This window comes from Callospermophilus lateralis, chromosome 5 (genome assembly GCF_048772815.1).
Source record: "Callospermophilus lateralis isolate mCalLat2 chromosome 5, mCalLat2.hap1, whole genome shotgun sequence".
Lineage (NCBI taxonomy): Eukaryota > Metazoa > Chordata > Mammalia > Rodentia > Sciuridae > Callospermophilus > Callospermophilus lateralis.
Window position 1 is genome coordinate 42216702 of NC_135309.1, and position 23818 is coordinate 42240519.

Consider the following 23818-nt stretch of genomic DNA (forward strand, 5'->3'; position numbering starts at 1 on the left):
TTGGAGAACTTACATCTCAACTGAGATTTCCACACCACCCCCCTTCAGTTTTGTTTTTTGTATAAACAGTTGAGATATGAAAAGAGAAACACTTCTTGGGTAAGTTATTATGCCCTAGTTACCCAATGCCTGTCAAAACACTTGATTAAGATATCCTGTTAAATAGGGTGTGGTGGCATACTCCTGTAATTCCAGCAGTTTGGGAAGCAGAGGCGGGAGACTAGCAAGTTAAAAGCCAGCTTCAGCAATTTAGTGAGTCTAAGCAACTTAGAGAGACGCTGTCTCAAAATAAAAGGGGCTGGTTAAATGCCTCTGGATTTAATCCCTGGTAGGAAAAAAAAACATGGTGATTATACACATACCACCTAATGTGACCATCCTTGGATCATAGTTTGGCAAGAGATAGCTCAGGGATTACAATGTTCCAAAGTTGGTTGCCAGGTGGTTGATGTCCTCTTATCTTTTGACTTGAGAGAGGAGATAGTTAAGACCAAGACTAGATGGTATAGGCTAGGGTTATAGAATAGTTCAGAACCCTCTCCCAGTTTTGCCAATGGATTGGGGTTTGTTTTTGTTTTTATTTTTGCCCCAAGGTAAATACTGCCCTTCTGCCTATAATGCTATTATCAGTTATACTTTTATATAAATCACTGTGTCTAAATGCAGTATTCTCCCAAATCCTTAGGAGGTCAGTTCATTGAAGGGTAGTTACCTCTGAGGGGATATGAAAGGGGGAAAAGTTGGAACAAGGGATATTTCTCAGACGTTTGGATGAACTGCCCAGTCGGGGATGTATGGCAGCAGTTGGTGACATTTGACACTTTTCCCTTAAGAAATTAGAGGGAGAAAGAGATTCCAAAGTTAAGCTCTATTTCCCATTACATCTGTTTTGTCCAGTGCTGTTTGTAGTCACCTTAGATATCAGTAGATCTGAATGTAAATCACATTTACTCTGAAGAGCAAAGCAGTAGGAGAAATTGGAGATTTGATCAACTTATAGTGAGGACCAATCCTTTTTTTTGTAATTAATTTCTTTTTCACTTGTTTATTTATTTATTTATTGGATGTGGTGCTGAGGATCGATCCCAGGGTCTTGCACGTGCAAGGCGAGCGCTCTAATGTTGAACCCACAACCCCAGCCCCAATCTTTTAAAAAATATATTTTTCCTTGTAGATGGACACAATACCTTTATTTTGTTTATTTAGTTTTTTTTTAATATGGTTCTGGGGATCAAACCCAGTGCCTCATGCCTGGGAGGCAAGTGTTCTACCATTGATCCACAACTCCAGCCCATGAACACCAATTTTATACCCAAACGGGTGTGGGATGTTTACATACTCTTTTTTTTTTTTTTTTTTAGAATTTTAATATTTATTTATTTTTTTTAGTTTTCGGCGGACACAACATCTTTGTATGTGGTGCTGAGGATCGAACCCGGGCCTCACGCATGCCAGGCGAGCGCAGTACCGCTTGAGCCACATCCCCAGCCCCACATATTCTTTTTTAAAAGATTCATTATTCTCAATTTGTAATGGACACAACAACAATATTTGTCTCACAGATAGTTGGAGAAAATATTGTGAACGTAGGAATAAATTAGTAATAATAGTAAGAAGAATAATGTTTAAGAAAATATAGAAAAGTAGCCAGGTGTGATGGCTCATGTCTGTAATCCCAGCAACCTGGGAGGCTTAGGCAGGAAGGTCTCAAATTTGAGGCCGGCCTTAGCAAGACACAGTCTCAAAAAAAGAAAGAAAGAACTGGGGATATAACATCCCTGGGTTCAGTAACAAAAAAAAGAAATGAGAAAGGTGAAGTTTCGAAACAAGTTATTTGGGTGATAGAGAATTTATTTAGTTACTCAAACATTTCCTGTTGCAAGGCATTATGCTAGGTTTTGGGAATATAAAGATAAATAAGTTTTTTTTTCTAAGGGAAAAAAAATTTGCAGGGCTAGGGTTTAGCTCAGTGTTAGAGTACATGCCTAGCACATGCAAAGCCCTGGGTTTAATCTCCAGCACCCCCCAAAAAATTACTTTTTAAAAGAGAATTACCTATTGGACTCTAAAGAAAGTTCTTTGGGAGGAGCTTGAAATCTGTGACCAAGGTAATTAAGTTTAATGTTCCCTCCTCTTTGTTTTATTTCTCTTCCAGAAATGCTAATAGCCAAACTTTATTATTGCTGAGGCAAGAATTGGTAGCAGAGATAATGGAATTATCTCCTGCCAAAACTACAATAGACTTTCTTTCTGAACAAAGTTGGCATTGCAAAACTCTTGTACTGAAATGAGAATGGATATTGTGCTGGAGACACACTCAGGTTTTAACTCAAATTAAAACCAGCCCTATCCAGTGTAATTGGAATAGTTCTTTCACATGCATTAAAAATACCTGAGTGTTGTAGTGTACACGTGTAATCCCAGTGACTTGGGAGACTGAGGCAGGGGGATCCCAAGTTTGAGCCAGTCTGGGTAACTTAGCAAGACCTTGTCTCAAAGTAAAAAATGCTGGAGATATAGCTTAGATATAGTAAGAGTGCCTCTGGGTTCCATCCCCAGAACTATAGATAGATAAATAATTATGGCTTAGAAAGGAACAAATACCTTTAACCAGTTTCGCCAATAATTTAAAAAAAAAAATGAATATGGAGAAGAGGTTGAGTCAAAATCCTAAATCCTTATTTTGGAGTGTGGGGAACTGAAAGGAAATATACTAAAATGTAAACCATTGAATTACTGTATTATTAGTGGTTAGGACTACTTTCTTAGTATTTAAACAACTTTATCTTTGTGTGAGGGGGGTATGGAGGTACTAGGAACTGAACTCAAGGGTGCCTTACCGCTGAGCAACATCCCCAATCCTTTTTATTTCTTATTTTGAGATGGGGTCCCATTAAGTTGCCCAGCCTGGCCTTGAACTTGGGATCCTCCTGCCTTATCCTCCTGAGTTGCTGGGATTACAGATGTTGGCCATCCTGCCAGGCTTCCTACCTATCAAGAATTTATAAACAGTTTTATTTTACCATAAATGTTTCTAACAAAGATGAATAACATTGTCCCAACAGTTTTCCCTTTTTTGTTTTTTGTTTTTTTGCTGGTATTTTGCTCTTTTTCATGCCCTGTGTAATTAATTTTTCATGTGCAACCAGAATAGCTTCTTAAATAGTGTACATATGATTATGCCACTTCCATTGAATTTGAAATTATGGCTTTGGATTTAGTGATTCTCATCCCTAGTTGCATATTAGAATTACATGGAAATTCCAGACCTCTACAGAAAAAAATTACCTAGGCTAGGTAGTCTTCAGAGAATTTGAAAAAACTGCTTAGGGTCTTTTTTTTTTTTTTTTTTTTTTGATAGGATATTTAAAAAAATCTACTCAAGTGCTTCTGATATGCGGGCAAGATTGAGAACGCTTCCCTTAGATGAATGATCTCTCCTCTGTCTACTTCTCAGACCTTATCTGCCAACTTCCCACGCTTGTTCAGCTTCACAGGTTTCCTCCTCTCAAAAGTTGTGTTGTCTGTCTTTCCCTCCCGTTCACCCTTCCTTCCTCCCTTCCTTTTTTTGCATTGCTGGATATTGAACTCTGGGTGTCATACATGCTAGGCAAGCACTTTCACCCACCCCCACCCCCCCACCCCCCACCCCACCCCCGTCCTATTTATTCTTTTTTTTTTTTTTTTTTTTTTGTACTAGGAATTGAATCCAGGGGCATTTAGCCATTGAGCCACATTCCAACCCTTTATTATTATTATTTTCATAATGCCTTTATTCTATTTATTTATTTTTATGTGTTGCTGAGGATCGAACTTAGGGCTGCACACGTGCTAGGCAAGTGCTCTACCATTGAGCACCAGCCCACACCCTTTTTATTTTTACTTTTTGGTACCAGGGATTGAACCCAGGGGTGCTTAATCATTGAACCACATCTCCTCCCCTTTTTACTTTTTGAGACAGGTTCTCATTAAGTTGCTTAGGGCCTCCATAAATTAACTGAGGCTGGCTTTAAACTTACAATTCTCCTGCCTCAGCCTCCTGAGCTGCTAGGATTATAGGTGTATGCCAGAGTACCTGGCTTATTTTTTTATTTTGAAACAAGATTTCCCGTCAATTTCCCAAGCTGGCTTCAAACTTGAGATCCTCCTATATCATTCAGCCTTCTGTGTTTGGTTTTTACCTAATGTCCTTTTTTGTTTCAGGATTCCATCTAAATTACCACATTATATTCAGTAGTCACATCTTAAGCTCCTCTTGGTTATGACAGTTTTTAGGACTTTCTTTGATTTTGATAACCTTGACAATTTTCAGGAATACATGTCAGGTTGTTGTATGTCCTCTGGTTGACATTTGGCTAAAGTTATATATTTTAGGGAGGAAGACCACAGAGGTAAAACACTATTTTTATTACATCATATTTAGAGTATATAGTATTCAACAAAATTTAACACTGTTGATTATTTACCTGAGTGAGGTAGTGCTTATCAGTTTATCCACTGTAAAGTTAATATTCCCTATTCCGTTTTCCACACTGTATTTTTTGGAAAAAAGTCACTATATGTTGGGAAAGACTAGGAAGTTATGCTTTAGTTTGAAGGTAAAGTATCTACCTAAGTTATTTGAAATTCTTCCGTACAGGATATTTGTCTCTTCTCCTCCATTTATTTATTCAATCATGTATTTGTGCCAGATATGTTTATTTTGTACTTTGATTTAGATTTAGGTGGACACAATATATTTTATTTTTATGTGGTGCTGAGGATTGAACCCAGTGCCTCATGCATGCTAAGTGAGCACTGTGCCATTGAATCATGACCCCAGCCCCTATGGGGTCTTTTTCAATTGACTACTGTATCCCTTTGACATAGACATTATAGTTTTTTTGTTTTATTTTTTGAGTACTTCCTTAATTCTCAGCATTATAATTTTCTCCACCTTCATTTACATATTTGCTGCAGTTCTTTAGTTAGCCTTTTCTGCAAGGAACCCTGTTTCCTTTTATTGGAGAATGGTATTAGAAAATCAGATCTGGGGGCTGGAGCTGTAGCTCAGTGGCAGAGTGCTTGCCTTGCATATGTGAGGTGCTGGATTTGATCCTTAGCACCACATAAATATAAAACAAATAAAAAAAAAAACTACATAAAAAAATAAGATCTGGGTCTTAGTTGTGTACATAGGGCCTCAAAGCTGACAGCAAAGAGGCTAAAGTGAGTTTTTCTGTATGTACCCATGTGCATCTGTATTAAGCTAAGCATGAGCCAGGTATGGTGGTACACATGTAATCCCAGCAATTCAGGAGGCTGAGGCAGAATGATCTCAAATTCATGGTCAGCCTCAGCAACTTAGTGAATACTTGGATTTATTTATTTAGTTAGTTAGTTGTCAATGGACCCAATATCTTTATTTTTATGCGGTGTTGAGGATGGAACTCAGACCCTCACATGTGCTAGGCAAGCAAGTGCTCTACCACTGAGCTACAACCCAGCCCTGAATACTTGGATTTAAATAAAAATAAAAAGGGCTGGGGATATATAGATAAGTGGTAAAGTGCCCGTGGTTCAAAACCCAGTAGCAAAAAAGAAAAGCTCAACATGAATTGGTACAGATGTCTGTATTACCACATAGATCATTCCAGCTTTTTCTCTTTGGTTTTTTCTCTCTCTGTAAGCTCACTCTTCAGCAGTGAAAAATCTGGCTCCCACCATCTATCATATATTTACTTATTTGTTCAGTTTCAATGTACATATATAGATTCAGCAGCTTCAGATTAATAGAGTCCTTTGGAAGACTCTTAGTGCTTATTTGTAGTACCTGTTGCCTTTTGTCTTAGATTCCAGTCATTTCCAAAGTTTCTTAGGTCAGCACCTTTTCTACACCTGCTTCAGTGAGATTGTTTAATTTATTTGAAATACAATTAGATTATTTCATCACAGTTTGTACTCCATCCAGAAATCACCTAGCATCCTATATGATTTTTTAAATTTGTATACATTAAGATTCACGCTGTGAAGTTAGTTAAGTTTTGATAAATGCAAAGTGTCACACATCTATTTGTCTTAGAATTTTTACATTTGTTGTCCTTTTGCCTGGAATAATCTTCCCACATATTGCCCCATGGTTACCCCCTTATCTTTCATTCCCTTCTGTGCTCAATGGGAAGGCCTTCCTTGGGCATTCAACCTAAAGGACTCTCCGAACAGAATGAAAAATTGTATTCATTTAATTTCTTCTCTCTCTCTTTTTCTCTGTATTGTTTGGACAATCTCCCTCTACTAAGATACAAATTTAGTGAGAGCAGGGACTTTTCTGTTTCCTGAATATTTAAAATACTGGGTCAGTAAAAATATCTTGATGTATGAATGAATAATCCTGTCCTAGGTGTGTCTAGTCTTATTCCTAGTCATGGTTTCATGATTAATAGTATCTGAAAGCAGATTTGTTCAATTCAGCTTCTTGATTAACTGCCTCACTACTTACAAAAGGGATTTGCTTGCAGATTAGGTTATTTCAGTATATTGAAAATGTGCAATTACTTTATTCTCTCCTACATGTTGATAACCCTTTTTAAAAAATATGTTTTAATTAGAGACTTAAAATCTTTGTTCCAGGGTTGAAGTGTATCTCAGGGATAGAGTATTTGCCGAGATCAAGGACCTGCGTTCAATCCATGGTACTTCAAAAACAAATATCTCTGCTCATACTTGTAATTGCATATTAATAACCACTGACTTCCTAGTCCTGCTGTAATTAGAATCAGTTAAGGAATTTTAAAAAAAAAAAAAAGGTTAGCTGAGGAACTTAAAAAAAAAAAAAAAGTACTATTTCCTGATTAGGAAGGTTCTACAATTTTGTATTTTTAACATGTAGTCTGGCATCTAATTAATTGAACATTTGGTGTTTCAGAATCCCACTGGGGGTATTGGGGTTATGGCTCAGTGGTAGAGCACTTGCCTGGCATGTGTGAGGCACTGGGTTCGATCCTCAGCACCATATAAAAATAAATAAATAAAATAAAGGTATTGTGTCCTTCTACAAGTAAAAAAAGAAAAAATAATAAATCCCACTGGGACTGAGGGTAGTTCAGTAGAGCCCTTGCCTACATTCATGAGGCCCTAAAATCCATCCCCAGCACTTTAAAAAAAAAAATAAACCAGTATATGGTTATACAGTAAGATTTTATGATAATTTCTAGAAGAATTCAGTTTATTACTACTATTGAAACATACACACAAAATCTTTTTAATTTGCACTTTTTCTGTAACTGTTTAAGCTCTTTCTATGGGCTAGGTGCTAGGGAATATCATAAGTGAGTCATGGACACTGCTTTCAAGGAACCTACACCCTCTGAGAAGGCAGTAGCATGGATGTAAATAATTATAGTAGAAATTAGAAAACAATTTTGGTATTTTAGGTAGGGAGTGATCCTTCAGACTCCTGTGAGAAGGTAAAATTAGAGGTTTTTCTTTTTCTTTTAAAGAGAGAGAGAGAGAATTTTTTTTTAATATTTATTTTTTAGTTTTTGGCGAATACAACATCTTTGTTTGTACGTGGTACTGAGGATCGAACCCGGGCTGCACGCATGCTAGGCGAGTGCGCTACCGCTTGAGTCACATCCCCAGCCCGGTAAAATTAGAGTTTCATTTCTTTTTTCTTTTTTTTTTTTTTAAAGAAAGAGAGAGAGAGAGAGAGAGAGTTTTTTTTTTTAATATTTATTTTTTAGTACTTGGCGGACACAACATCTTTGTTTGTATGTGGTGCTGAGGATCGAACGCCAGGCGGGCGCGCTACCACTTGAGCCACATCCCCAGCCCGAGTTTCATTTCTTTATTATTATTTTTATAAATATTTTTTAAGTTGTAATTGGACCCAATAACTTTATTTATTTTTATGTGGTGCTGAGCGCCTTGCAAGGGCCAGGCAAGTGCTTTACTGCTGAGCTACAACCCCAGCCCATGGAGTTTCATTCCTTTTTGTTGTTGTTGCACTGGGGATTGAACCCAGGAGTACAATACCTCTGAATTATATCTCCAACCCTTTTTATTTTATTTTTGAGATAAAGGTTTTGCTGAGTTGTTCAGGCTGACCTCAAACTTGTGATTTTCCTGTCTCAGCCTCTTGAGACACAGGAATTACAGACATGAGTCACTGCACCCAACTATAGTCTAATTCTTAAAGAGAATACACAGTGAGAAAGAGGACATGGAAGTCCTTTATATGGACTGTAATGTAGGAAATTGAAAAGTAAGGAGGGCCTGTCACAAGCCAGAAAGAAGATCATTGCCAAAATGGAAAAAGGCCTGGAATGGTCAGGAGATAAAATCCAGATTGTCAGAGCTATTGAAGTCATCATTTCTTAACAGAGTTGTATAGCTATTAATACTTTTTAAATTTTAGTATTGGAGTTTTTAATAGTAATTCAAACTTTAAACATTTTTAATTAGAAAGTTTATTTATCACTTGTGAATTTTAAAAAACAATTATAGCAAGGCATGGTGGTGCATGTCTGTAATCCCAGCAACTCAGGAGGGTAAGGCAAGAGGATTGCAAGTTCAGTGCCAACCTAGGCAATTTAGCAAACCCCCATCTCAAAAAATAAAAGGGGCTGGGGATGTGGCAGAGGATCCCTGGGTCAATACCCAGCACCAAATAAATAAATAAGTCCTGAAAAATCCAAGCTTTAGTGTTTTTGTTTTTTCAAGCTCTGTAAAGGATATCGAGTCCAAATTAAACCCCTCATGTTGTAAATAAAGGAAAATAAATTCCAGAATGTTTTAAAATATGGCTATCCATGAACATGGAGAGCAAAATCAAGCAAGAACTTGAGTCTTATGACTAGTTAATCTATGTCAATGTATTCTTGTCAGGTTGAGATCACTCTTTGTCCTGATGATTGTCAGTTATCAAGAGAAGTTTCCTGAGGATATAGACTTTTTACCTCATTTCTCTAGCCCTTAGACATTATATACTTGCTATACAGAATAGGCACACAGTAGGTATTTGTTGAATGAAAAGGTGAATGGATGGAAAGATAAGACGCCTGTAGTGGTCCTTGAAGGAAGGCTAGTGTTTAGCTCACTGGATATCATATATGCAATGAACTATTAGATTTACTAGGTATTGGGCATCTGAAGGGAAACTTTGGATGGGGGGCAGCACTAGAGATTGAACCCAGGGCCTTGTGCATGCTAGGAAAGCACCCTACCACTGAGCTGCACCCCCAGCCCCCTCAAGGCAATTATTGAGGGAAATAACCTAGAAAGCCAGATTGGGTTCACATTATAGAAACACTTAAATCTGGGCTAAAGATTTTGGAATTATTACTTTCATTTAAATAACAAAAATAACTTGAAATTATTTCAACTGACTATTCAAAGGTTTCAAACAGAGGAGTAATGCACACAAACACACTAAATACACAGGAATAAGAATCAAAAGGAAAGAGAGAAATTAAATTATTTATTGACAGTTGATTTGAGGTGTTAAGAAAGGTTAATTAAAGATTCTGGCTGTGAAAATGGAAATGTTACAGATGTAAGATAAATGGAAAATGGAACTGTCAAAACTTGTTTACCGATGAAGTGTGGCAAGGTGAGGTTGAGGTTTCCAGATTTCTTTCTTTCTTTCTTTCTTTCTTTTTTTCCATTTTTTTGTGATAATGGGGATTGGATTGAACTCAGGGCCTCCTGTATACTAGTCAAGTGCTCTACCACTGAGGTCTATCCCCATCCCCTTTTATTTGGAGACAAGATCTTCCTGAATTGCCTAGGCTATTCAAAACTTTTTATCCTCCTACTTCAGTTTCTCTAATGCTGGGATTGTAATTGTGTGCCACCACGCCCAGCCAGATGTCTTCTGTCTAGATGTTTTTGTGGTATCACTAACAGATACAGTAATTTTAAAGGGTGGATTTGAATGAGGTACTGTGCCTTGTCTCGGTGGATGTGGTGAATGGGCTACTGGAAGTGTGTTGCTAAGAATTGGAAGAAATAGTGGGCCCAGAGATTGTACTAGCAGTTCTACATAGAAAGGATGCTTGAAGGTTGGGGACTGAATAAGATTGCCAAAGAGAAAACCAAGGATATATCCTTAGGAAATTACATTTAGAGGGATAAGAAGAAGAAGAAAACATCTGAATTACAGATTCTTTTTCATAAAAAGCTTTATACAGTTCATATTGAAGCTATTTATAAAGTAATATAAATTAAGTGATATAAATTAAGGAAAGGCATAGCATTTTTCAGGAAAACTGCATTGTATCATTATATATTAAAATCAGTATAGTTGTTTACCTTTAGAAAATATTTTGCTAGACCCAGAGGTTGACAAAATATTTAAAATTTTAACTTGAATTTGAGTGAGAAAAATTTATTTTAACACTAGTTCTCTTTAATTGAAAGCCTTGAAGTTTTAGAAATTCTGTGAGTCTAGAATAGTTAATTTTTTTTTTTTTTTTTGAACCCAGGGATGCTTAACCACTGAACCACATCCCCAGACTATTTTTGTATTTTATTTAGAGACAGAGATTCACTGAGTTACTTAGGGCCTCGCAGAGTTGTGAAAGCTGGCTTTGAACTGGTGATCCTTCTGTCTTATCCTCCCAAGTCCCTGGGATTGCACATGTGCGCCACTGTGCCTGGCCTAGATAAATTTTTAATCAAAGTTTTACCATGCTTTAAACATCTACCTTAAACATTTAGTGCATTTTCCTATCATTATTCAATAAGGATTCCTTTGGGGTAAAAGTGCTCCAAACAAAAAAGTAAGTACTATTGATTTTTTCTCAAGTAACTTTTATCTTTCTTTTTAGGATCTGACTGGCATAGAATCTATGGATCAATGTCGCCATACTTTGGAACAGCATAACTGGAACATAGAGGTATATAATAGGATTTGTTCTAAGCTTATTCCATTTGTTGTCCTGGTCTGACAAAGAATCAACAATATGTGTTGATATTGGCAGGAACCTTTCCATGGCAGGAACCTTTCCCCGAAATTAAAGGTGTGGGAAATGGAGAAAGCCTGTCAAAAATGTATGAGATCATAAATAGTGAAGAAATCCCATACTCTTATTCCCTTCTTAATTTTTCTTAATAGCTGTTTGAGGAAACTATTAGATTTTTATATTTGGTGTTTAACAGATACTTTAATGTGAACCTTCTTATTACATATTTTGTAGCTTATTCTTTTGGTTTTCTAGGTGATCATGTCATTTGCAGCTCAGTGATTTTTTTTTTCATTACTTGCATCTTTTGTTTCTTTTATTTGATTATGAATTGGCTAGAACTTTAGAATATTGTCTAAGTCATCAATAGTAGTAGCAAACATCTGTTCTCACTGTCATGTTTCTGATATTGTATTATCAGTTGTAATATTGGTTGTTGCTTTGAGTTAGATTCACCAGAATGTAAACTTTATGAGAGCAGAGGATTTTTGTTTGTTTGTTTCTTTTAGGTTTTTTTTTTGTGTATGGTTTTAGGGATCAAACCCAGGGCCTAGTGCATGCAAGGCAAGCACTCTACCAACTGAGCTATGTCCCCAGCCCTCTTCTAGTTTTACTAACTGCCTTGTTCCCAGCATATAACATTGAGCTTGGCACATCATGGACTCTCAATAAATATCTGTTGACTAAATCCATTCTTAGAATATTAATGCTACAAGGCATTAATACTATAGACTTATTAATATCATAGACTCATGCCTGTAATCCCAGCAACTCGGGAGGCTAAGACAGGAGGATCAAAAGTTGAAGGCCAGCAGTAGCAAGTTAGTAAGACCTGTCTCAAAATAAAAATTTAAAAAGGGCTGGGCATGCAGCTCCATGCAGAGTACCTCTGCACTGAAAAGGAAAAGCCATGTACATGTTACACACCCACATAGGCAAAAGGTTTCAAAAAGCATAAAGAAGAAATCTATCACCTATAAACCACTTTAAACCACTTTATGTATAGATATTGTTATATTTTAGTGTATTTTCTTTCTGAATCTCTATTGAAATGACTATATGGATTTTTTAAAAATAGACATTTTTAAAATATATTTTAGTTGTCAATGCACCTTTTATTTTATTTATTTATATGTGGTGCTGAGAATCGAACCCAGTGCTTCACTCATGCTAGGCAAGTGCTCTACCAATGATCCACAATTCCAGCCCTTTGAAATGACTATATCGATTTATATATAATTTTTTGAGATAGGATTGTGCAATATTTGCAGTTTTTTCACTTTCATCTATTTTATAGCTTGTAAAAATAATAGACAAAATATATAAAAATAATTTTAGTTTTTTCAAAAGTTCAAAGAAAGCCTAAGATAAAGTATCAAAGAAATTCCATTAATATCACTTTCCTACATTGTTTCTTAGTCCTGCTTTCCTAAAACTGCCATGTTAACTATCTTCTCCCATCCCCACCCTTTGTACTGGAGAGCACTTTAACCCAGGGGCATTTTGCCACTGAGCCATATCCCTCACCCTTTTTATTTTTTATTTTGAGACAGGGTTTCACCAAGTTTCCTAAGCTGACCTTGACTCAAGAACCTCCTACCTCAGCCTCCTCAGCCAGCGGGATTACTGGTGTGTGCCACCATACCCACTAATAATTTCTTTTGATATTTGTCCAGATATTATTAATGCCTATCTAAAAAATATATTTTTTTGAGAATTTTTTTTAATATTTATTTTTTTTTAGTTTTCGGGAGACACAACATCTTTATTTGTGTGTGGTGCTGAGGATCGAACCCAGGCCGCACGCATGCTAGGCAAGCGCGCTACTGCTTGAGCCACATCCCCAGCCCCTAAAAATATTTTTGTTATATATTTCCTATATAGATCAGAGCTTTTTCCCAAGTGAACTGGAGTTTTAGTTTATAGATACTAATGAAGTTTATTAATTTATTTTTAAGACAGCTCATTATATGTTGGACTGGGGGTACATAGTTTTGCCTAGTATGCATGAGGTCCTGATTTTGATTCCCAGTACCACAAAAACAATAACAACAAAAACTATTAAAATTACTTTTGCTGGGCGCAGTGGCGCATTCATGTTTATAATCCCAGTGGCTCAGGAGGCTAAGACAGGAGGATCATGACTTTAAAGCCAGCCTCAGCAATGATGAGGTGTAAGCAACTGAGTGAGACCCTGTTTCTAAATAAAATACAAAATAGGGCTGGGGAGGTGGCTTAGGGGTTGAGTGCCTCCCCAGTACCAAAAAAAAAAAAAAAAAAAAAAAAAAAACCACTTTTATAAAAGATAACTATGTTTAACTGAGTACTGTGGAGCACACCAGTAATCCCAGCAATTTGAGAATGAGCAGGAAGGTTGCAAATTGGAGGCCAGCTTCAGCAACTTAGCAAGACCCTGTCTCAAAATAATAAGTAAGTTTGAGGATGTAGTTCAGTGGTAAAATTCCCTTAGGTTCCATCTCATAGTCACAGACTTGTACAGTTACCATCACAATCAATTTTAAAACATTTTCATAAAAATATTTTAGATCATTTAGAAGATTACCCCAAAAAGAAACCCCATACTCTTTAGCTATTACTTTCTGCCCTTCCACCCCTAACTAGTCTACTTTCTGTGTAGATTTCTTTTTTCTAAACTTTCATATGAATAGAATCAGAGCATGTGGTCTCTTGTGACTGACTTATATGTTTTCAAGGTTCATCTTGTAGCTTGTATCAGTACTCATTCCTTTTTATGGTCAAAAAATATTCCCAATGGGCTGAGGGGTGTAACTTTGCTGGAGTGCTTGTCTAGCATGCACAAGACCCTGGGTTTAATCCTTAGCACCACCAAAAAAATAAAAAATAAAAATTCCTTTGTGAAGGAATTTTAAGACTAATCACCTCTTGGTCCAGTCATCTACTACAACAAAATATCATAACCAGGAGGGCTTATAAACAAAAGAAATTTATGTCTTATACTGGAAAAATGAAGGCACTAACTGTCTAGTGAGAATCCATTTTTTGGTTCACATGTGACACTTTCTTACTGTATTTTCACATGGTGGAAGGGGTAGGCAGCTGTCTAGGACTTCTTTTAAAAGTCACTAATCCTGAGCTGGGGATATAGCTCAGTTGGTAGAGTGCTTGCCTCACATGCACAAGGCCCTGGATTCAGTCCCCAGCACCACCAAAAAAAAAAAAAAAAAAATCACTAATCATGAGTCCTACCACACTGGTTGCTGGGTTTTGATATAGGAAAATTGGGGAGGGTGGTTTACAAAAATGCAGACCATAGCACCACAATATATTCATTCATCATTTGATTGATAATTGGGTTTTTCCACTTTGGGCTGTTAATAATGTTGCAGTGAATTAGTATGCAAGTTTTTGTGTGAATGTATATTTTTAATTTTCTTGAGTATATACTTAGAAGTAGAATTTGTTGGGCTATATGGTAACTATTGAAGACCTGCTAGACTGTTTTCAAAATGTACCATTTTAATTTCCAACAGTAATGTATGAATATCCCAATTTATCCATAGCCTTACCAATACTTGTTAGCATCTTTTCAGTTTTAGCCATTCTAAGGATAGTATTTCATTGTGTTGTTTTTTTAAAAAAATTTTTTTTTAGTTGTCAATGGACCTTTATTTTTTTATTTGTTCATATGCAGTGCTGAGAATTGAACCCAGTGCCTCACACATTGTAGGCAAGGGCTCTATCACCAAGCTACAACTCCAGCCCTCATTGTGGTTTTGATTTGCATTTTCCTAATGACTGAAATTATGTTGAGTATCTTTTTTTTTTTTTAATAATTTATTTTTGAATGTAACATGAGTTGCCTCTTTCTTTTCTTTTTCTTTTTCTTTTCTTTTCTTTTTTTTTTTTTTGGTATGAGGATTGAACTCAGGGGCCCTCAACCACTGAGCCACATTCCCAGCCCTATTTTGTATTTTATTCAGAGACAGGGTTTCAGGGAGTTGCTTAGCACCTCACTGTTGCTGAGGCTAGATTTAAACTCCGTGTGTGATCCCCCTGTCTAGCCTCCCAAGCCGCTGAGATTACAGGCATGCCCTACCATCCCTGGCAATGTTGAGTATCTTTATGTATGTTCTTGTTAGCCATTTAAAAATCTGCAAAATTGTTTTTGCTTATTTTTAAACTAGATTGTTTGTCTTTGGTGTTGAGTTGTAAGAATTCTTTTTTTTTTTTAAAGAGAGAGAGAATTTTAATATTTATTTTTTAGTTTTCGGCGGACACAACATCCTTATTTGTATGTGGTGCTGAGGATCCAACCCGGGCCGCACGCATGTCAGGCGAGCGCGCTACCGCTTGAGCCACATCCTCAGCCCAAGTTGTAAGAATTCTTTATATTCTGGATACTTGATCCTTGTCAGACATGATTTGTAAATATTTTCTCCAATTTTTTAAGTTTGTTTTTTATTTTCTGGAGAGTGTCTTTAGATGCATAAAAGTTTTTCATTTTGATAAAGAGATTTTTTTACTTTTTTCCTTTGTTGCTTATGCTTTTGGTGTCAAATCTAAGATAACATGGCCTAATCCATGTTCATGAAGATTTACATCATTGTTTTCTCTAACGGGTCTGGGGATGTAGTTCAGCGGCAGAGTACTTGCTTAACGTGTGAGGCACTGGGTTCAATTCAGCATCACATAAAAATAAATAAATAAAAATGCATTCTACAACTGTCTATCTACAACTAAAAAAAAAATTTTTTTTTTTTTTTAATTTAAAATTTCAGGGCTCAGGTTGTGGCTCAGTGGTAGAGCACTCGCCTAGCTTGTGTGAGGCCCTGGGTTTGATCCTTAGCACCACATAAATAAATAAATAAAGGTTTTGTGTCCATCTACTACTAAAAAATATTTTTTAAAAAAAATTTAAATTTCAACCAGGCATAGTGGCACACATCTTTAATTCCAGCTACTCAGGAGGCCAAGGCAGGAGAATTGCAAATTCAAGACCCCGTCTGGGCAACTTAGTGAGACCCTGTCTCAGAACAAAAAATAGAATGGACTGGAAGTGCAGCTTGGTGGTAGAGAACGCTTGGTGAGCCCTAGCACCACAAAAATAAAAAATGTGGAAAAAAATTTCAAAATTTTAATTCTTATACTTAGGTCTTAATGTGTGTGTTTTGAGTTAAATTTTGTGCATAGTTTAGGTTTAGGGGTTCAATTTCTTTTGCATGTGGCTAAGTAGTTAAACCAGCCCCATCTGCTTAAAAAGTATTTTTTCCCCCACTGAATTGTAAAACTAGGAGAATGTCTGAAATTAGCCAAACCACACGGTTTAAAACCGGCTATCAAGTTTAGAGAATACATGGCCTTCCAAGGCCTTACTCCCCATTCTGACACCAACTTCAAGTTCAAAGTATTTCAAAAATCATCCTGGGGTTTGATAATTCACTAGAACTCATGTAAGTTGTTACACTCGTGGTTACAGTTTATTAAAGGGAACTGATACAAATTAAAATCAGTTAAAGAGACGCAAAGGGCAGAGTCTCAAAGGGTTCCAAATGTAAAACTTGCATACTCCTCTCTTATGGAATCAGGATGCATTACCATCCTGGCACAGGTGTTTTGCAATATACCTGAAGTTTTGTCAACTAGTTGTGGTCTGGAATGTTGAGGGTTTTTTCAGGGGGTGGGTGGGGGTGAGGGGGGCTTCATTACATTGGCATAATTGATTTAATTACTTATGTGGTTGCACTCAGTCTCCAATTTACTAATAACCAAGTTACTCAAAGGCCCCACCCTAAGTCACATTTTTCTTTCTGGCGTGGCCAATCTTCACCCCAAGACTATTGGGTGAGGCAGTTCTAGCTACAACCCACAAACAAAAAAGTACTTCTATGAGATATGGCATAGATTACCTCCCAAGATACCAGACATTTCATTGGGTATGGCCAAATTTTTTACTACTCTAGGATAGCCCCCTTTTCAAGGGCAGAATTGAGATGAGAATGAGTTTTTAAAATTACCTTCATTTTGCACATAAGGAATCTGAGGCTTATAAATTGAGTGCCTTTTCTGAATGATGAAGCTAGGGTGCAGACCTATGCCAAAGTCCTACAATCAGATGCCTCTCATCAGAACTGCTACATTGCACAACTCCAGGGGATCTATACACTGTGTTGTTCCCTGTTAATAGCTTTTCTTGGGATTGTACAGTGATGCACCTTGTATCCCAGCTCCCTTGAATAATATATACCATCTGACTAAAAGCATTATACTTGCTGCATTGATACAGCTTTCAGACAAGTTCTCTGTGTTTTGTTGTTGTTGTTGTTTGTTTGTTTGTTTTTGTTATTGTTTTTTTAACCAGATTTGAAAATATGCTACTCAGATCACCTTTGTGTAATGATCACCCTTTTTAAAACACCCAATGGTTGCCTCATCTCTTCTGGGTTGATGTGAACATCATTGAAACTCTTGCTGTTCTGTTTTCCTTCTCAGGCTGCTGTACAAGACAGGCTCAATGAGCAAGAGGGTGTACCGAGTGTTTTCAACCCACCTCCATCCCGACCCCTACAGGTTAATACTGCTGACCACAGGATCTACAGCTATGTTGTCTCAAGACCACAACCAAGGGCAAGTTACTTTGTAGTTGGCATTTCCCCCTTTGTGATTTTATAAATTCATTCCCTTGATTCTTTTGATCTCTGTTTGGTAGGAGTGAAAGAAATATTCAGATTGTGAACATGTTAGCTAGAGCCTTGGGCCATTGGTAGATTTGTGAGATATAATTTTATTTGATTTTTAAATTAATTAATTAACATTGAAACTATCATTTTTTTTTGTTCTTTGCCAGTTATTTGGAGTGTTTTCTGTGCCTCGTTTTAAATATCTGAATGGGTTCATTTACATGTGTAAAATTGTTTACTACACATTTAATAGATCACCCACTTTTAAATTAGAATCTCTTGACCAAGTTCTTTGTTGCTTCAGTTAATTTCAGCTACTTTTGAGAAAGTGTTTGGAATCCATTGAAGTCCTCTACCACATCTTCAAAGTTAATATTGAAGGGTTAATAAGCAAAGAGGAGTTTCACTTAAGTTTGACAGGCATTTAAGAGCTCCAGTAACCTGGTATTTTTCTTTTGGGCGTCTAGAGGTGGATTTCCATTTCAAATTTTAATTTCTCAACAGTTAGGGAAGTCATATATGTTATATTTATTTATTGATAATGAACTCCATAGAACTTCTTGGAATTTCTCTTTCTTGAGATTACATCCATTTCTTACACATACATTCAGAATCCTAAGAAAGCATCCCCTTTAACCTTGGAGCCATAGACTTTACTCTTGTCGTCATACTTTTGTGGAGTACTTAATATTTTTAAATACATTTTTGGTTTTTGGTACTAGAGATTAAACCCAGGGGTGCTTTACCACCGAGCTATATCCCCCGTCCTTCTTATTTTTTACTTAAGTTGCCCAGGCTGGCCTTGAACTTGGGATCCTCCTTCCTCAGCTGGGATTACAGGTGTGTGCCACTATACCCAGCGGAATACTTGATGTTTTAAAATTAGAGTTTAGGCAGGAGGATCATGAGTTCAAGGCAAGTCTGGGCAACATGGCAGAACTCTGTCTAAATAGATAAATACAGTCAGTACTGTTTAAGTACAGTAGTTCATCTTTATCCTTGAAGGATACATTTCAAGACCTCTAGTAGATGTCTAAAACTACCAATGGTACCAAACCTTGAACATCTTCCATCTTTTTTGTGGTGGGGAGCTCCTGGGGATTGAACCCAGGGGTACTCTACCACTGAGCTACACATAGTCCTTTATTTTTATTATGAGACAGGGTCTCGCTAAATTTCTGAAACTAGCCTCAAACTTGATGATCCTCTTGCCTTAGCCTCCCGGGTTGTTTTCTTTTCCATTTTACCTAAGCACCTATTACATACTATGGATGTAACTTTCTCTTTTTTCTTCTTCTTCTTTTTTTTTTGGTGGTACTGGGGATTAGACTTGGGGCCTCACATATACTAGGCACCTGCTTTACTCCTTGCAGCAGTAAATTTTGCAGTTTGTAGTACAACAGCAAAACTAGCATGGATTTTTTTTTTTCCTTCACAGTTTCATAAATAAAGATTTGTTCTTACCATATATCTTAGCAACCTCAGCATAGAATATTTTTCTCTTTCTTACTTAGGCCTTTTCACTTAAAGGAAACACCTTCTAATTTTTTTTTACATATCCAGATTGGCAACATCACTACTCATTTGCTTTGGGGCTATCATCAAGTAAAGTAGGGGCTACTTTAACACAAGCACTGCGTTACCTGACAGTTAATCTGATGATTAAGATGGCCACTCATCGACTAATGGGTAGATATAATACACGGTACACTGAACAAAGGGGCAATTCATATCCTGGGTGGGATGGAGTAGGGTGGAGTGAGATTTTTATCACAATAAGAACAGCATGCACTTTAAAACTTATGAATTCTTTATTTCTGAATTTTCCGTTTAATATCTTCAAATCTCGGTTGACTATATATATAGGTAACTGAAACTGCAAAAAGTAAAATTGTGGATAAAGAGGAGGGCAGCTACCATACTTGTTTTAAGGTATTCTGAGGTAGAAGAGTATAGATTCCTAAAGAATTATATAACTCATAGAGTAGTTCTGTGTATGCCCAGTGTTTCTCTATCTTGCTTTAGGCTTGACTAGGTATTTGGGACCCTAATGTCAATGTGGGGCTCCAGAGTTCCCTGGCTGTCTCAGGTTAGCACAATATGATATCTGAACAGTGCTTTGTAAACTACAGAGCCCTGTATGTTTACTAGTTAATAATAACAACAGTAATAATCATATTAATATTTAGTATTAATACTAAGCCTATCAGCCATATGAGGATTTGTTATTGTGGTAATATACTTATCATTTACATACAAATGTCCAAGTAGATCTTTCTATATCTACATACTATATTTTGATACATATATATCTAGAAAGAAAAGAATGAGTATTATTATTTGGAGAGGCAAACTTATGGTTGAATTTGATAGCCAGTGGAAGTAGCTGCAGGAAAAGTGTTAAAGGAGATTTAAGACAAAGTCAGGTAAAAAAAAAAAGGAAAAACAATAGTATTAAATGGAATGAGATCAAAGGCCGTAGCATTTGAGAAGGACAAGGTTTAAAAAAAAAAAAAAAGTAAGGTAGCCCAGCATGTGGCATGTACCTGTAATGCCAGCTACTTGGAGGGCTGAGGCAGGAGGATCACAAGTTTAAGACCAGCCTGGGCTCTCATTAAGTTTAATGACACTGACTCAAAAATAAAATTTAAAAAGAGCTGGGGACGCAGCTCTTTTTAAATAGTGCTTGCCTAGCATGCACAAGGCCTTGGCTTTAATCCCTAGTACCCTGCACATGCATGCATGCCCCCCAAACCCCCTGCCACAGACACACACACACACAAACACACAAGGAGAAGGTGATGAGGAAGAGGGGAAGAGGAGTATCATAGTGGGGGAAATCACATGAAAGAATAAAAAAGTGCAAAAATTTGAATTAGCTATTTTGTAAGTTATTAGAGATTGGAAGAATAGTCTCTAACTTTGTTTTTGGAATTTCAGGGGCTGCTTGGATGGGGTTATTACTTGATAATGCTTCCATTCCGGTTTACCTATTATACGATACTTGATATATTTAGGTATGTACCTCTATATTTATGTATTAATAACAACAGTGTAGACCTTGGGACTGAAGCTTAGATGAGCATAAATTTTATGCTTTTATCAATTTTGACTTGCCAATTTGTTATCAGATTGAATATTCTTCCTGAACTTTTACTATAGTTTAAAATATTTTAAATTGTTCAAGCATAGTTGCAGATGTTATATAATGGAATTGTTTTAAGTTAGTCTTGTGTGTTTGCAAGAATCAATCTGCCTACATTTATTGGTCACCCCTTTCTCCCTCCACCATGTTTGTCACTTCTACATTTCCTAGTTAATCCCCACATCCTTTACTTTCTAACCACCATTATCTCCTAACTTCACACTCCTTGGAACTTTTATCCTAAACTACTTCTCCATCTGACTACTCATAATCTCAAAAAATTCTCTTGTCTGAGGTCACCTACTTTGCCCTGGATTCCTCCTACAATAGTGGCATCTCTCTAGATACTCTCTCATGTACATTTCCCTCTACCCTGACAATCTCTAGGATGCTGAAACTGAATCCCTTTTGCATATACACCCACTTGCTTTATAACTTCACCTTCTAGCTTCCTTCATGTTACAATCAAAGAGCTCATTGTTGGAGGCTACAGAGGGTCCAAGGTTAGGAAATGCTGAGTGGAGCCTGACTTTCAGATTTGGTGTATCTGTCTAGAGCCACACCTAAGCTATATGGGAAACGAACATGTTTTGGGTATTCAGTCCAGCAGGTGGAGCTAGAAATGTGACCTGTGCCTTGCATACAGTATAACCTTTACCTTCCTCCAAATATGGGGTTTGCTTTGCTCTGCTCTAAGGAGCAGAAGCTGGAAGTGATGGGCTAGAAGTTAGGACCTAGCAGCTACAGAAATTTAAGGATCAGATAATACCTTGGCCTCTTGGTGTTTTATGAGACTGTCTGCTTAATGGCTTCCTTGCTTTAGCAAAGTTCTTAATGGCCACTAATTACCTGCTTGGTACTTTTTTCATCCTTGTAGGAATGGGCACATTTAAAACCTTTAAAATCATAATGAAGACTCTGTCCTAAATTGTGTTGGCTGTAGGAATGTGTTGTGATGAGAAATAAAAAAGTTAAAATCTTTATCCATTTCTCAAATTTTGAATGCTTAAAAAGATAACCCTAAAGTATTTCAGAGAAAGTAGACAATATCAATTTTATGCAAGATTTCTAATGACTCTCTTACATACACAGCTTATTACATTTTGTGTTTCTTATTTTCTGTGGAATGTTTGTGTCAATGAATTTGGTTTGATTACTCAGAAAAATATCTGGTGTAATTATATACACATGGGGGATTTGTTGAGGGGTGAAGGAATTGGCTTAGAATTTGATAAAGAAGATGTCATAGTTTAGTCACCTTTTCTGTGCTGAAAGTTAAGTAAATGACTATTGTTTGCTTTCTTTGGGAAAATATGCATGGCGTGTGTTACTAATTTTAATGCAGCTGTATCATCCAGGCAACTTGTTTATGTTGTGTAGCACATTGGCCCCTGCCCCATTGCCTTCTGTGGAAGCTTGAAGCATAAAGAAATGGTGCTATACAAATAGAATGGGCTCTTTAGGAATAGATGTGTGTTACCATCAGGTAATGCATCCTTAACTTTACAGTAGCTACCCATACTACAAATCTGTCAGTATATCGTGGATTATTTTTAAAAATCTTCCTTCATGGACACATCAACCATAAATTATCAAGCCAATTTTACTTGCCCCTTTGAAGAGCAAGTAAATCACAAAAAGTTCAGGATTGAAGTCTCGGTCCATAATTTGAATTGCTTTGGAGTTTGAACAAAAATCCAAAATACCAGGAGAACAGAAACGAGAGAGAGGGGCAAATAGGACAAATAGAAAGAGGTGTCTGTTCTAGATCAGCACTGTCTAGTAGAACTTTCTGTGATGATGGAATCATTCTATCTCTGCACTGTTCAGTATGGAAGCTAGTGACCACATGGCTGTTAAGCACTTGAAATGTGGCATGTCTGACTGAGGCATTGAATTTTTAATTGTTTTGATTTAATAACATTTAAATTTAGAATAGCCATAGTGGCTAATGGTCAGTGCTACTCTATTAAACAGTGTCTGGGAGCATGGCCTGACCCCTAGTCTTTTTTACCATAGTATCTTCCTTTTCCACCCCTTCTAGTTCTCAATTTTTCTGCAGAAAGCACTCCAGTCATTTGTTTAGGCCAATGTTGGTATTTATAATCCTAGTAGTTTGCATTCTTCTTGAACAGGCCATGGAACAACACTTGCAGCTTTATGGCTTTTGAGCCAGATTCTACTCCCAGGTTTGATGATCCACTTAGACCATTCACCTCCCTTTGCTGCCATGCCTCTGGCTCTGTTGTAGGAAACTGTACAAACGGGCCCACTCCATATGCACTGCAGTAACCTGGATTCATGTGATTATTTATTCCTTCTTTCCCAGGTTTGCTCTTCGTTTTATACGGCCTGACCCTCGCAGCCGGGTCACTGACCCCGTTGGGGACATTGTTTCATTTATGCACTCTTTTGAAGAGAAATATGGGAGGGCACACCCTGTCTTCTACCAGGGAACGTACAGCCAGGTCAGTGCCACAAACCATGTAGATGCCAACTTACTGATATGATTCTGTCCTCAAAGGAAAGCATAGCCCAGCACTGATCATGTTTTTTACTCTAAAATCTTAAATAGCTCTTCACTGCTTACAGGGAAAGAAAACAACAACAACAACAACAACAAAAAACTGTACCTTTTAGCTGGGCCCTGTTTGATCTAATTCCAATGTTCTTTTGAGGTCTTTTTGCATAACTTATTTCCCTATATCCTATGTTCCGGCCAAACCCTTCCCTCAACACACTCTATACTTTCCTACCTCTGTGCCTTTGCTTTTGCTATTCCCTCCACATGGAATGCCTTCCTCACATTTTGGCTAATTGAAACTTGCCTATCTTCAACCAGCTCATGTCATTCCCCTTTCTAACCATTCTAATTATTGTGTTCTGTCCTGCCCTACCTTGTAGTCTAAAATATTAATTTCTCCTTTTGTTCTCCCCTGCCCCTTTTTAAATTTATAGCATTTTCCACTTCCTCCTTATAATTATTTGAGTTCATGTCTTATATCCTTTACCAGACTGTACATGGCTTGAATGCAAAGGCTAAATCTTTTTTGACCCCTTACAGAATTGAA

General features: G+C 37.0%; 1 protein-coding gene across 1 annotated transcript in view; it reads left to right on the top strand.

The window, feature by feature from the left end:
- The window catches only part of Faf2 (Fas associated factor family member 2), a 61990-nt gene that overhangs the window by 24057 nt on the left and 14115 nt on the right, over positions 1 to 23818 (top strand). Inside the window, exons 2-5 of the mRNA XM_076856577.2 lie at positions 10809 to 10877; positions 17415 to 17549; positions 20543 to 20619; positions 23077 to 23215. Of these exons, the coding sequence (XP_076712692.1) occupies positions 10809 to 10877; positions 17415 to 17549; positions 20543 to 20619; positions 23077 to 23215 (420 nt within the window). The remainder of the gene's footprint in view (positions 1 to 10808; positions 10878 to 17414; positions 17550 to 20542; positions 20620 to 23076; positions 23216 to 23818) is intronic.